Genomic DNA, 15,496 nt, shown 5'->3' on the forward strand with positions numbered 1-15,496 from the left:
GAACACGCACGTTTTCAGCTTTAGTTTTCTTCAGCTTTTATTTGGCCCACATGAAAGAATACCTAAAGTTTCTGCCTCAGTTAATACCAGTAATTGTTAATGCGGTTGTAGTTAGAGCCGATTCTTTTGCTGTACACCTGCGTGATGTCTGCTGAATGCTTTTGTGAATAAATAATGGTTATTTTTAACCTTAGCATTTGCTTTAACTGAATGGTTAAATCCTGTTTTCCTTTGGCTGTGCTACAAGATACTACTTTTACATGTAGAAAAGCCAATATTAATGTAAAAGTAATAAAATTCAAGATTCTTTTTTACCACAGTTGAACTATGTAAGATAACTAGTAGGCAGGTTTCAGACATTAAGAGTATTGTGAATTAAAATTGAAAAGGGGGATCTATGTTCCTGTGCACTGCCTAACCAATACCATTATTTTGAAGACTATTGCTGACATAATACATTGCTTAATGGTATTCTTATTTCCAGACTCCTCAAGTTTCTGAGGAGAAGGTATCTTTAAAATGTCTTTTTAGCAGTTAGGGTTTTTGACAAGGGTTATTATCCTTATTCCTCTGATAGACCCAAAAGAAAAAGACTGGATTTTGAGAGATACTTTTAAAATGTACTTTTGTTCTCAAGTGAGACCTGTCTTAGGGAGAGGGGGTAAACATTTCTTTCTTCATTACCTTTTTATAACTTCTGTGCCTGCTCTTAATTAAAGAGGTAGTGTGAATGCTCACTTCTTTAGGATAAAGTTACAAAAATCAATAAAATCCCTAAAATCAGCGTTCTACTTGGTATCAACAAGTAGATTTCAGTGCAGTTCTGATTATTCTTCTGCTATCTGATTTATGGGTAGTTTACTCTGTAGTTATAACAGTAATCTAAAGCTTTCACTCCCCAGTAAAACCCTAGAGGGTGAACCACAGTACAGATTCTTCAAGTTCCTGTGGCATATGCTGCCCTTGCAGACTTGTCCAGATGCAGCTGAATCCACTTATATTTCTGAATTTATAGGCATATGTGTGTGTCTGTAATTGTCAAGTCCATCACCTGTTAAGGAAGTTTTATGAGGATACTTTGAGGCATGAGTAGCAGCTACTTTTTTTTTATATATATATTCAATGGTAGCCACTGGATACGCTGTGGTTCGGAAAATTAAGCTTTTATAAATAAATAAAAAAAAAACCACAACAAAAAACCTGTCAATTTTTGATGTAAGCTTTCTGTTCCAAAGAATTGGATATATTTTTGGCTTTGGAAATTGGTGCTTAAGGTCAAAGAAGCAAGGCAGCATGTTGTGGGTGTTGCATCTTTACCATCATGGGATTTATGTGAGAATTCCTTCTACATGTGGTGATCGTTTACCATAAGATTCTGATAGTACTATTAAAATATTAATGCAGCAGGATCCAAAAGATACACACTGCTGAAAAAATACATAAGGCTGTCCAACTGTTTTGGCATATGAGCTGCTACTTAAATTTCAGGCTGTACTATAAAGCACAACTGGATGAATCTCTACTGAACTTGCAGGGGACCTGGCAGATGTAGTGGGTGTGTAACCTGTGAGCCTTAAGTCAAGCAGTGCAAAGTTGCTTTTCTTGAGCCATGTTGTGAGCCATCCATGTCTGTTGAATTACTGGGCAGTCTTCTCAGATTAATAAATTAAGTTACATATAACTTTGTATACTGTCTTTGTTACTGAAAATATTTGGTAGCTCTGAAGGCAAAAATTTTGTTACAAACCACATCCAAATCACTTAACTTTTGTCTTAGCCTGGACAGAACTCCTTGTAGTCATGTCTCTGCTTTGTTTAGTCCTTGGAGTGTCTGCTCAGAGGTGGGAAAGAGTACAAAGTTAATTCAGAATTGGACTGAGACAAGCATTAGTAGAAACTTCTCCCTGAATACAAGTTTAGCACAAGCCAGGATGTGAATGAAATTCCAAGTACTCTTAACTTACCTTAACCTTTTAAATGTTGCAGCTGTGGTGTGTTAAGATATGATGCAGTTAATTAATATATTGTGGGATCTACTAAATCTTGAAATGCAAACTTGAACAAAATACCAAAATAATTTTTACTTCTGACTATTCAGTTTCTAATGATCTCTACCATACTGATCCAAGAGATCCATTTTAATTCAAATTAAGTCTGTCGTAATACTCTTAAAGTAAAAATTTCATGCTTCTGCCTTTATTTGTTCTAACATACGCCTGTCTTCTTCATTCATTGCTTCTCATAGATTTGATTTTTGCCTGTCTCATTAATGCTGTGACTTGCTTGTGACTTTGGTACATCATTCCATTTCAAGACAGACTTGTCTTCATGTTTAAAAATAATCTTTACCAAGTAACTTCTGTTGCCTCAAAATTAGTACCAGTGGATGGGCCTCTCTTTGTGCAATGTTCCATCACATTTTAAAAAAAATCTCTTTCATGCTGCAGTGTTTTCAATATGAAAAAGTTTGGTTGTGTGTGTTTTTACTATTTACAGCCCTTTAAAATAGGGAGGGGTAGGCTCCTAGGACTACTAAAAGACCTGTCTGCAGCTGGGATTGAGCCTGATTTATCTGGCAGCCAGAAGGGTTGGACAGTCTCTAGAGCTAACAAATCATTCCATAGGGCTGGCATTGGTTCTTGGATGGACTGTTAGACATGTTAGTTGTGTTAGACATGTTAGTTGTTTGGAAATCTGCAAAGCAATTATTCTGACTCTCTCAGTGCAAAAGATGTGAGTTGAAATAACATATGGTAGAAATGTACAACTTTGCCTAATAATTTGCTGCTTGGCAAATTGGTTTCAAAACTGACTACACAGGAGTTTATAGTTTATGAATAGTTTGAAAATTGTATTTAAGTTCTCAAAAAAAAAAAAGATAATAATAATCGGGTTGTTCAACTTTTTAAAGCCCCAGTTACAGCAATCGCTTGTTTGGGGCGAATGAGGAAGATAGAATTCTTATGTCCTTTTGCAATTATAAGTCTGCAAAACTGTATTGCCATACTTTACAATAACGTTTTACATTTTAGGCTGTAATTCCATTCACTCGTATTAAAAAGAGCGTTCTTTCTTTAGCAAAATACAAGGATAGTAATTAAAATTTCATTTGATCTTTTATAGTGCCACGTTTCTAGTACCTGGTAGGGGATCACTGATCTAGTACTGAGAGTCAAAAATGAGGTTCCATGATGATTTATTTGATAATAATTTCTCGATTTTGAGGTTTTGTGCTGCAATTTATCAATATTGCTCAAAATCTTGACAAAAAATACAGTGGTTTGGGTTTTTTGGTTTTGTTGTTGTTGGTGGTTTTTGGGGGGTTGTGTTTTGTTTTGTTTTTTTTTTAATTGTGCTATTAGCTGTTGCTTTTCAAGTGTTTGCCATTGTTCTGCCAAAAATGTTTTGGTAGGTTTCCTTTGCTGTATGTGGAGAAGGACCTAGATGAGCGTCTACATTTTGATCATTCGCACATATTTGCTTAGGGCCTTAAACAATATTTTTAGTTGTATAAACTTACTTTGACAATGTGAGATTCAGGAAACCTACATTCTTCCCTTGCAGAGCTAACAATATACTTCTGAAAGACAGATGAGCTGGTAGTTAAATCTTAACTGATATGCGCCTTTTCAGTGTGGGTGAAATGATATTTAAGTGTAATGGGGTGCACTGTGTCTTTTTGCTGTATTACAACAAGGAAACTAGGGCTTTGATTGCGATTAAGTAGCCTCAAGCAATGCAAAAGTTGTATCTAATATCCAGGATACTTCTGTTTTCTTTCTCAGCATTACATTGCTGCTTACTGATACCTTAGCCTATTTGTATATGGGTTTAAAAGGCACATTTCTTTGAAAGCTTCCTGTTTTACTTTATTTTGCGATTGAGGAATTATATTTTTCCACAGATAAAACTGGAAAACCTGTGTTTCTGATAAGTAAATCTGATTCTTCTCTGTCTTTTGAAGGCTAGAAACATTTAATCTTTTAGAAATGCATTTCCTGAGAAGGAGTATTTGGGTGCAAAAGCCATGATTGCATTTTACAATGTGTAACAGGTATAAAACCAGTGAAACAACCAACCTTTTGTGGTAGTGATAGGTAAGTGCATGAAACTTACTGAATATAGCTGATTTCCAAAATGTCCTAGCAATAGAATTATATCACTGCAAATTTGTAACTAAATGTTATAAACCATTGCCTCCCTAATGTCAAATTGAGAGCGGCTGCTGATCATCTGTGCTTTAATTAGAGTGAAGTAGGGAGATGATCAAGTCAAAACTAAGATTTGATCTCAAAATTAACCAGTCATAGATCTCCTCATTTTTTTTAATAGTTTAAATTTTTATAGTTTTGAAATCTAAAAGTGTGGTTTCACACTAAAGGTGTGAAATCAAATCAGATACTGTAAATCTTAGCCAAAGATGTTTACAGCATCAGGTCTAGAATACTTTATCAGAAGTTAGCAGAAACCTGTAAGAGAAAATTGATTTTGTTTAAAGCATGAATCCCAATTCTCTGAGACAGGAGAAGATGGGACAAGTTACAACAATTTCCTAGTTGCATGGATACTTTGGTTTAGCGAAAGATAACGTAGTTCCACTCTTTTTTTTATCTTCTGTTTTGATCTGCTCACTACTGTTCCTTACTTTGCAGAATAAAAAGGTGTGATGTGAGATTCTTAAATCTGATTCGCTGTGTCCTGACAGTTCATAGAAGTGCAAAGCATAGGAAAGCAGAATCTGGCAAACAGCTGGCATGTTCTGTTATATTTATGGGTTTTTGTAAGATTGTCTGCCAGAAATGACCATACTCAAAAAAGATGCTCAGATAGAAGTCTTTGAAGACACTTCTTGCAGAAACAAAGTGATTGTTGATACTTTCTATCTTTTACAGAAAGTAGAATACTTTGCTATAAAGTTGGCCACAATAAAACATCTTGAGACATCTCACGGAAGAAGAAAAGGAGTTTGAGAGCTGCTTGAGACTTAAGAGCAAAAGCTTAGGAAGAGGAATTGCCATTAAATATTTTTCTATAGTTTAAATTAATGAACCATATTTAGCATTGGAGAAATTACCTTTGTGTTGTCAATAACTTTTAGAATAAGGCGGATCCCACTGGTTCTGCATCGTAATGAGAAACTTTTAATTTGAACAGAGCACCTCAATTGAAAAGCAAACATATCTTTTTGCAGACTTTTTTTTTCTCCTGTAGTGGCTCCTTGCCTGATCTTAGGTCTTGGTTGGCAGCTGCTCATGAACATGGCATTTTCTGTAAGGCATATGTTTATGCTATCTGGGCCATCTTGTGATTGCTGTCTGCTTTTTGCTAAAGATCAGTAGGATTGGCTTTGCTGTAGAAATACTTGATTCTTCCATAGGTAGCACAAAGCGAAGAGCAATGATGGGTCGGAGTGAAGCAGCTGTGCAATGAAGAATGCTGTCTAGGTGTGGTGAGCTGTGAAAGTTTACCCTCTTATTGTGGAGGAGTTAGTGTATATGTGGGAGAGGAAGAGAGGAACAGCAGGCAGTTGCGGTGATTTTGTTTCATTTTACATCATTTGAGAAAATTTGGCAACTTTTTGTCTCAACACATGCTCAGCCAACTGAAATGCGCATGGCATTTGGTTGCGTTAAGGCCTGTGGGAAAGCGAGAACAAGAAATAAGATGCCTGTCACCTAAGAGAGCAGCATAAAACTTTACTGACTTGAAAATGCTGAAATAAAGTTGCATCACTGTCATAGATGGACTTGATGCATACATGGAGAACAAGTTGATCTGTAGGCAGTAAGTCTTACTATGCAGCCTGCAGGTTAGCTCTCGTACAGTTAGTACTCTTACTTTGTGTGTTGACATTAACAAAGCATCACAAGAAAAAGCTGAGAACTTCGAAGTACTGAGCTTTTTTAAACCTCCAGCTGGAAAAACGAATTCTTAGAGCTAATTATTTTAGGTTTTGGGAGTCAGTTGGCTTCCAATTTCTGGGTTTTTTGGTTAAATGATTGCTTTTCCAATAGCGAAAAGTAATTGGTTCCATGTTCGGACTATGGATAGATTCCAAAAATAATTTTGAGAGTTTAAGTTTTAAATCTTGTCATTAATTTTATGGGGGTTTTGGCTTTTTCTTGCTTTTAAAAACAGAGAATATTAATATTGAAGAGTAAGCTACAACAAGGTTTATATTTTTAGCATCTTGGTGTGTTCACTCTTTGATCTGGTTATATTCTAAGGTCTAGGCCAATGTTGGTAAACCAGTATTTGTAAAACATGTTGAAATTTTGGGGTAATTTGTACTATATGAGAAGTCTTGATTTATTATAGAGAGTTTGCCACTTTGGGGACCCTTCCTCATTACATGTTCTTGAGAAACGAAGTAGAATAATGCTTGTTTTCTCCTGTGAGGGTACTGAAGCTACTTAGAAGACTGCAGCAGGCTGTACTTTCTGTTTAAAAAAAGATAGGCAACTCTTTTAATCAGCAAGTAGAATGATGAGAAATTAAACAACTTCTATGTGTTGATATGTAACTTCATGAATAAGTGCAGGACTTGAGTCTTTCATTTGAAGATTTGAGTTCCGTTATAGTGGTGGAGCAAGTGCGTTTTGGAGCAGTTCTGAATGTCTTGCAGATAACAAAGTAGTCCTCAGAGGTCTGACATTAAACAGTTTCCCTGAGCTGAGCAACCAGAGAACTTCAGGAGGTCACCGTTTTCGGAAGGTCTGAATATAGCTACTCCTTACTTGTTTTTAAGAACTATTTTTTGTTTGAAGGAAAAGCAGCTTGTTAGGCACAATTGTATGAAGTGACTTAACTTTCAGTTGTCCTCTGGAACATTTTCTGCAAAACAGGTCAGAGTGTATCTGTAATAAGATATGATTCTGGTTTTTAAGCTATATTATTCCTGGTTTTCTTTCCTATTTTTAGTTTGTGTATCACCAATAGGAGTTGGTTGTTTGAAGGTGGGGGGTTTTTTGTGTGGAGTGGCGGGTTGTCAGGGCAAAGGAAATAGGGGAAAGGTTAAAAAAATTTCCAAAAAATCATTGGCTGTAACCTTTGATTGTTGCAGTACTAATGTTTTTAATGTGTTTTGTGTTTTATAATAAAGGGTGGATCTTAACTTTTCGGTTTATGTGGCCTTTTTAGATACGGTTTTATCATTCTGATGTATGGGTTCCTGTGCCCGTGCAGCAGTTCATTTCAGCCTGTTGGCTCATTACATTAGTATCGGAAATACCTATTCCTTTGTGTTATTGTTATAATACTAGGTTTACAGAAATTTATTTGACAAGTGGGAAAATGTCTACCCATTGTAATCATGTAACTTCATTTCCAGATCTTCAGTTCATTAGCCAACTTGGCTAAAACCTATAAAATGTACCAATTCTATTCACTTTGAAGTTTTAGTAGCATTTCTGTTGTTGTTGGCAAAGTTTCCACTGCTAGGATTGTGCTCCCCTGAGAGAATATGTAGCTTGCAAGAAATCTTACTGGTATGCAGATAGTAATACCCAGGCTTTGTATTATGCTGTGTTGTGCCATAATAGTTTTATATCTATTTCCATTTGACATCTAAATCAGTAACTTATTGGAATCACTGTTTTCCTTTTTAAAACCCTCTGTTTTCAGTCTCCACATGAAAGCAAAATTATTTCCTTATTAGCAGAGATTAATTTGACTACTAAAGTTACTTTAGTTGTCCTGGAGAGATGATTTACTGCTCTTCTCTCCATGAGAGTTTCTTTCTTTTAAAAGAAAAATCTGTTGTGGATGAGTGGAAGGTGTGATGGCAGTAATACTCTTGCATCTTTAAGCAAAGCAGTGTGTGTAAAACAGTCTTCGATTGTATTAGATTGCAAAGAAGGCAAGATGTTTGTTCATTCATCACTTTTGCAGGAGTAATATACCCCATGCATCATCTGACTACTGTATCTCTCTCTGGCTTTGTGAATTTTACTTTGAGAACTTTTAATTACACAAGAACTTTTAATTCCTAATTCATTGTCTTTTGCCCCCCCCTTTTTTTTTTAAGATATATAGCTGTGGAGAATTGAGTTCTTTGTAATAGAAGATCAGATATCAAATATAAGTTGATACTGAGAGTACAGCAAAGGTGATATGTTGACACTGGCATGAGTGTGATTGTATCTGTTCACCTTTGAGTTATTTCTAAACCTGTTTTGTCTTCAGCATGTCTTTTGTTGCAAATCCCAACAGAGAATATTCGTACATTAAAGACAGATTTAGGTCGTAGTGTCAGAATGATCTTGCAATGAAATGGGAAGCTTTCTGCCAATTTCATATGAGAAGAGGCATTTTTGGGCTATGATAAAGTTGATAAGCCAATGCATGCATCTGGATTGCTATTTTCTTACCAGTTCTTCCCTTTGTTGCAGTTGATGGGCAAATTCACAGGAATTACATCACGGTTGCTTGTGAAGATCTGCAAGGTGTCTTTTCTTCCCACCTGTAATCAGTTTTCTTTCTTGATTTACAGATGAGGCAGCTGTTAGTACAGATTCTTTCTTCATCTTGATAACTGAGAGAGAGGGTAAAAGCACTGTCTGCTGCAGATACAACTGACTGTAACTGTATTTCATCATTCTGTTGCTACTATTTGAGCTTTTATGGTTAGACACAAATGTTGCAGAGAAGGAAGTAGGCCAAATTTCATAGCTTTCAAGAAATAAGGGCTGTACAGAAAGCATACCTAGTTTCTGGAACATTAGAGAAACCCAGTAAAAGGAGTTGAACATCCTAAAAGAAGGTTAGACAGCATTTATTTGTGCTCTTGCCTTTACTGGTCTTTTGTGTTTCCTGCTTCTTTAATTTGTTAGCTGGATGCCTGGCATTCCATTTCAGTGGAAACAAAGTAAGACAATCGAAATCAGTGCTAAAATAACTCTGAAGGTGTAAACCTGCAATAAAAGTTGTATTAATCGGAGATGAGTAAAAATACGATGAATTCTGCTTAAAAGAAAAGAACAGTAAATTCTTAATGTATGCACAACAACAATGTATGAAGTATTCTGTATATTCTGAATAAATTTATTAGAAAAGTTCAGAAATTTTGGTGGGATGTTTCTGTTTTCTTAGTCTCAAAATTCTGCGTATGCTCAATAAATTTTTCAGCTAGAAAACAGGGTACAGGGTTTTCCTGTCCAACCTTTTCCCTTTTATTTCCTTTTTTTTCTGATTTATTCAGACCTTTCTTTCTGAGAAGGTGGAATTTTTTCTGTTTCATGAAGGAAGAACATGTTTTCTGCAGCTGGGAAGAAAAGTAGCTTTCCTTCCAAAATACTTGAAAGCAGCTGTCAAACACCAGATTGAATTTAGCATTGCTTTTTGTTTGGGCTTTGCATTAGGAAGTGGGAGCCCAGCTTGTTCACTTAGGAAATTTTCTTATTCAGCAACTGATTTTTAGAACTGCTTCATGTGGTAAGAGGTGGTAGCGTTATTACGTTAAGAAGTCATTAATTTTAGACTGTCTGTTGTTTGTCTAGGTTTTTAGCCCGTTTCTTGGTAAAGATGGCAACCAACAGTGCAGTGCTGAACAGACTGGAGCAGAAGGGTGCAGAGGCCGATCAAGTTATTGAATACCTCAAGCAACAAGTTGCTCTGCTCAAGGAGAAAGCTAGTAAGGAATTATCTATCTTATGATTAAACTTGTTAACCAGATGGTTAACATTAAATGCTCATAGGAAAAAATGAGAACATGGACAACTTCATTGGTGCTGTCAGCCTTTTAAGTGTGTTTCAAGTTCTCCAAGATAAAGCTTGTAATAGTAGCACTGCTTCACTGTCTTGTGGTTTGTGGGGTTTTTTTGAAGCTGCTTATTCTGAAATAGAAAAAGCATGAATGAGGAAGGAATACTGATACAAACAGATTATAGAAATTTGATAGGACACGATTCCGTTTGCAGGGAGAAAAGGAGTTCGGAAGAATATAAGCCTATGCATTTGCCTGAATGTGTTACTGCGTTTTCACCACTGTCAGATTCTCACAATAGTGTCATACCTTCAACTTTGATATTTTGTACATATCGGTATCAGTGAATTAAGGTGCTCCATATTACAAACATGTTCAAGCTTTTTCTAATAGGTTTCTTGGAATTTTTTCTTGTGATCTATTTAGGGGACTGAGAAGCTAGTATACTGAGAGGCAACTTGAGTACATAAGTATTGTAAAAAATGGCTATTTCAACAAAAAAAGGATTCGGAAATATTTCTGATTATATACTCCTTGAAAGTTTCCACTTTTTTGGTGTATGGCTCACCATGTTTCACTTTTCTCTAAAAACAAAACCTCTGTTTGTCAAATGATGAATGCTAATTATTGAAATGTGTTGTTTTTAATATAGTGTCAACTCTAGTCTTGCAGGCATCTCTCCGAGAAGAGAAGAAACTCCGTGTGGAAAATGCTAAACTGAAGAAAGAAATTGAAGGGCTGAAACAAGAGCTGATTCAGGCAGAAATTCGAAATGGAGGTGGGGAAAAAAGTCCTGTCCTCATACAACATAGACCTAGTTAGCACAAAATATAATCAAAACTATCTTAATTCATCTTGATTTTTATCTTTCTATATGTGAGTCTATGGCATTTCTTATAAATTCTAGATTTTCCTAGGCTCCATGCCTATGACAAGTTACTTAATTCCAACATTTTAGTAAGCTGCAAGCCTAACAGGTACATATGCCAAATCTTAATCATACGTGGAACTGGTTCTTTGTATGGTTTTGTGCAGTGCCTTTCATAATAAGCCCCAAATTTGACTGATGATGATGACTCCTTATAATACCTTAGAAATTGCCGAATGTCTAACGCTTCTTGATACTCTAGGTATTTCATCTAGCATGACTGAAAAATCCCTATGGAAAATCAAGCCATAGTTCAAAGTACAGATGGGCAGTGACTTATTAGAAAATCTATAGTAATATAAAATTAGAAACAATGTGGTTTGAATTTTTTATTCCATGCTTTAGTAAGACCAGCCTTTCATTGCACTGTTTTTCCTTCTTTGCACTCCTCTGTGTAGCTCTCTTCAGCTCGCACCATCATTATATAATTCATATTAAAAAAGAAAGGAGAAAAAACAAAAGTGAAGTTTCAGATCCAGTGTGTCTTCTTTAAAATTACTTCCAAAGAAAGCCTTTTCTGCCCTCAACAGGTATTACTATTTTTACCCATGCTGTCAGTATTGTAAATTGGGTGAGATAGTATCCAGTGTAGCTGGATGCTAGCGTTCAACCATACTGAATGTTTTGCTGGTAAAACAACACATTCAGTCTTCAGAAAGAGTAGCATTTTATAAATGCGGAGAATTCTTTCTCCTTTGGGCATGAATAAAGCCCTTTCATGTACTAAACCAAACCAATAGTTTATATTTCTCCATTGTCTGTTAGTCTGCAGCAATTCTTGACAGGCATAGGATATTTCGCAGAACCTCTGTTATGCTTGAGAGAGAAGTCTCAAGGTATGTGATTTTTTCCAAGATGGGAAAGGACTAGGAAATTAATATTTGGCTTGACATGCATCTTCCTTTATTTAGCTAGTTTGTCTAAAAGGTAGTAGGACTAAATTCAGATCTTTTCTTTTGAAGTAAATCAGTGTATGTTAACTTTGACAGTATTAAGTAGTTGAGCACAGAAAGTAGATGAACACAGAACATCAAAAATACCACTTGAGATATTCTTTCAAAAATCTGTGAAACAAAAAGTCTTTCCACAACTAGCAAGCAAAACAGCAAGCAAGTGGTTGTTGGTATAACAAATCTCAGATTCAAATGATTTTTAAAAATTGTTTATAAGAACGTAATTTGTGCAAATCACTTTAGTGTTGAAGAGAGCAGGTATCAACAAACACAGTGCAGTTCTTCAGGAAAGTTAATAAATGTCTCAACTGTAAAAAGAAGCATGTATGCAGAATGGGGAACTGTATAATAGTGACACTAGAAGGATTTGTCAAACAGTAATTAATCATAGAACAGCCCATGTTGAAAGGGACCTTGAAAGATCATCTGGTCTGACCTTTCTTGGGAAAGGGAGCTTAGATGATATCTTCTAGCACACTGATGATGCTTACCCAGTACAATGATTTGGTAAAAAGCCTTAATGACATTCTTGAGAAGAGCAGAATGTAGAAGGGCGGTGCTTCTTATGCTTTCATCTGGTAAGACTGATAGTGAGATGATGTCCAGTATTCTAGATCAGCAGTTTAAAAAGGAATATGAAGGAAATGTGGAGAATTTAAGGAAGGGAAGTGAGGAATCAACAGATCATTTCAGGGATGCAAGTAATTTCTTAGCATGTGATTATTCAGGCTCAGTTTCTTAAGTTAATCAGAAAAAAGAGTTGAGGAATGATCTGACTGACATAAAATCATTTTTATATGTGTAGCAAATTACAGAATAGTCTCCAGCATGACAAGAGCTAGTAGCTAGAAACAGAAACTAGACAAACACAAATGAGAAATAAGGAGTTAGTAGCAAAGATAACTAGATGTTGAAATAAACTACAAAAAGAGGTGGTGGTTGCTTATATGTTTTCTTGTATTTAGCTCTTTTTCCCCATTTAAAAAATATGTAGTCAGAGGCATTGTTCTTAACTGATCAGAATAATCACATATAGATTGAGTTCTGAAATGTGTTTTGTAATGTTGTATTTCATTACTCAGCAGTTGTGGTTTAGGTATTTTAAGCAAAATTTTCAGTTGTCTCTACTTTTTAATTTATGTTGGAAACTTAAAATGTCATAGTGTTCAAAGTTCTGGTACCCCTTCTAACTTTTGTGGGTTTCATTTTAGTGAAACAGATTGCAGTTCCTCCTGGTACAACTGTTTCTACAGCTTCGTTTTCAGATGATGTTCCACAACCTATAGCAGTTGCATCATCTCCTGATTCCAAAGATCAAATTAAAGGTGAAGATGAAGAAAAGAAAAAGAAGGAAAAAGTAGAAAAAAAAGGTACTTCAGTTTTCTTAGCTGTGATACATAGTTAAGACAATTAATTTATGCAAGTGCTTTTACATCATTTTGGGCACAGAGAAAAAACAGTTCATACAGCCACAGTAGGAAGTGTGCTAGCTCTTAAAGTCTTGGAAGTATTTGAAGCTAATGAAGGCCATCAAGTAAGCTACAGATTCTTACTTAAATGGGATACATGCCACATTTCTTTTAATGTGACTGAACTCCTTTATTTAAAAACAAACAAACAGACAAAAACAACCCCCCCCCCCCCCCCCCCCGCCCCCAAAACCAGCACAACAGAAAAAAGCAAAACCAAAATACACACACACAAAGGAGGAAAAAAAAAAGTGGGGGAGGGGAGGAAGAGGAGGACACAAAGTTTAGAGAAGTTTTTGGCAGACTGGATGGCTTTCTGTTCTGAGGCTTAGTTAGGTTTGGTTGGTTTTTCCTTTTTTTTTTTTTTTTTTTTTTCTTTTTCTTCCCCCTGCCATGGAAACAGTGCAAGCAAAAGGCAAAGACCAGCTCAGCAAAACACCTTGCCAGCAATAGTAGCATAACGTAATACTGAAGGAAGAGTGCTAAATTGCAGTTTTCTGCATCCTCTAAGTATGCTGTTGTGTGGGTTGTTGTGTGGGGTTTTTTTGTTGGTTTTTTTTTTTTTTTTTTTTCTGGAAAATTCTTACAGGCAGTGGAGTTCCATCAGAATTGATCAGATACATCCATGTCAACACTGGTGAAATTGTGTGGCTAAAGGAAGTACTGCATAAAGGACATAGGCAGATAGCATAATCTGGTTTTGGCATCAGGGAGGAAATGCAGAAGGGTATGTAGGTTTCCTAACACACCTTCCCTCCTGTTTTTCTTTTTTAGCTGTCTTACTGACTTCTGTTTAACAAACTCTCTCAATAGAAGAAAAGACGTGTCTGTTACACTTGCGCAAAAGTACGGGTGTCTATCTTGTAACTTAAACTTATGTTTTACAATCATTCTCTTACGCAAATTATTATTAATTTGCTATGAATTTATTTGTACAGCTTTTGAGAGTTTGGATATTATACTGATAGGGCATTGTATCTCTTTGATTTTTCTGGTGAGCTGTATGCAGGCTTATACGCTACTTCATATTTTTTGGCGTACAGCCTTTGACACATCAATATTCCACAGAGCTGTAAATATAAAAGCAGAGGCCACATGTCATATCGGGCAATTAACTGTTTTCTTCAAGTATTCAGTGGCTACAGAGCAAGTATTCCATTGGTAAGGAAAAATAAAACTTTCTCGTATTGTATTTCCCCTCATTTCCCTCATATTCCTGGCTAACTGGGGAAGTCCCTGCTGACTGGAGATTAGCTAATGTGACACCCATCTTCAAGAAGGGCCGGAAGGAGGACCCAGGGAACTACAGGCCTGTTAGCCTGACCTCGGTGCCGGGGAAGCTGATGGAGCAGATCATCCTGAGTGCTATCACACAGCATGTAGAGAATAACCAAGGGATCAAGCCCAGCCAGCATGGGTTCAGGAAAGGCAGGTCCTGCTTGACCAACCTGATCTCCTTCTATGACAAGGTGACCCGCCTAGTGGATGAGGGAAAGGCTGTGGATGTTGTCTATCTAGACTTCAGTAAAGCCTTTGACACGGTTTCCCACAGCATTCTCCTGGAGAAACTGGCTGCTCATGGCTTGGACGGGTGTACTCTTTGCTGGGTAAAGAACTGGCTGGACGGCCGGGCCCAAAGAGTGGTGGTGAATGGAGTTTACTCCGGTTGGCGGCCGGTCACAAGCGGTGTTCCCCAGGGCTCAGTGTTGGGGCCAGTTCTGTTTAACATCTTTATCAATGATCTGGACGAAGGGATCGAGTGTACTCTCAGTAAGTTTGCAGATGACACCAAGTTGTGTGGGAGTGTTGATCTGCTGGAGGGGAGGAAGGCTCTGCAGAGGGACCTGGACAGGCTGGATCGATGGGCTGGGGTGAATTGTATGAGGTTTAACAAGGCCAAGTGCAAGGTCCTGCACTTGGGCCACAGCAACCCCATGCAACGCTACAGGCTTGGGGAAGAGTGGCTGGAAAGCTGCCTGGCAGAGAAGGACCTGGGGGTGTTTGTTGACAGCCGCCTGAATATGAGCCAGCAGTGTGCCCAGGCGGCCAAGAAAGCCAATGGCATCCTGGCTTGTATCAGAAATAGCGTGGCCAGCAGGACTAGGGAAGTGATTGTGCCCATGTACTCGGCACTGGTGAGGCCACACCTCGAATACTGTGTTCAGTTTTGGGCCCCCCACTACAAAAGGGATATTGAGGTGCTGGAGCGTGTCCAGAGAAGGGCAACGAAGCTGGTGAAGGGTCTGGAGCAGAAGTCTTATGAGGAGCGGCTGAGGGAGCTGGGACTGTTTAGCCTGGAGAAAAGGAGGCTGAGGGGAGACCTCATCGCTCTCTACAACTACCTGACAGGAGGTTGTAGAGAGGTGGGGGTCGGTCTCTTCTCCCAGGTAACAAGTGATAGGACAAGAGGAAATGGCCTCAAGTTGCACCAGGGGAGGTTTAG

General features: G+C 37.3%; 1 protein-coding gene across 6 annotated transcripts in view; it reads left to right on the forward strand.

The window, feature by feature from the left end:
* The window catches only part of AIMP1 (aminoacyl tRNA synthetase complex interacting multifunctional protein 1), a 40,654-nt gene that overhangs the window by 10,240 nt on the left and 14,918 nt on the right, over positions 1-15,496 (forward strand). For 3 of the 6 annotated variants that reach the window (XM_075500684.1, XM_075500689.1, XM_075500686.1), the window contains exons 2-4: positions 9,498-9,631; positions 10,356-10,481; positions 12,796-12,954. In XM_075500684.1, coding sequence (XP_075356799.1) covers positions 9,498-9,631; positions 10,356-10,481; positions 12,796-12,954 — 419 coding nt within the window. The remainder of the gene's footprint in view (positions 1-9,497; positions 9,632-10,355; positions 10,482-12,795; positions 12,955-15,496) is intronic. The other 3 variants (XM_075500687.1, XM_075500685.1, XM_075500688.1) reach the window with 3 other exon arrangements.

Source organism: Mycteria americana, chromosome 4 (genome assembly GCF_035582795.1).
Source record: "Mycteria americana isolate JAX WOST 10 ecotype Jacksonville Zoo and Gardens chromosome 4, USCA_MyAme_1.0, whole genome shotgun sequence".
Taxonomy (NCBI): Eukaryota; Metazoa; Chordata; class Aves; order Ciconiiformes; family Ciconiidae; genus Mycteria; species Mycteria americana.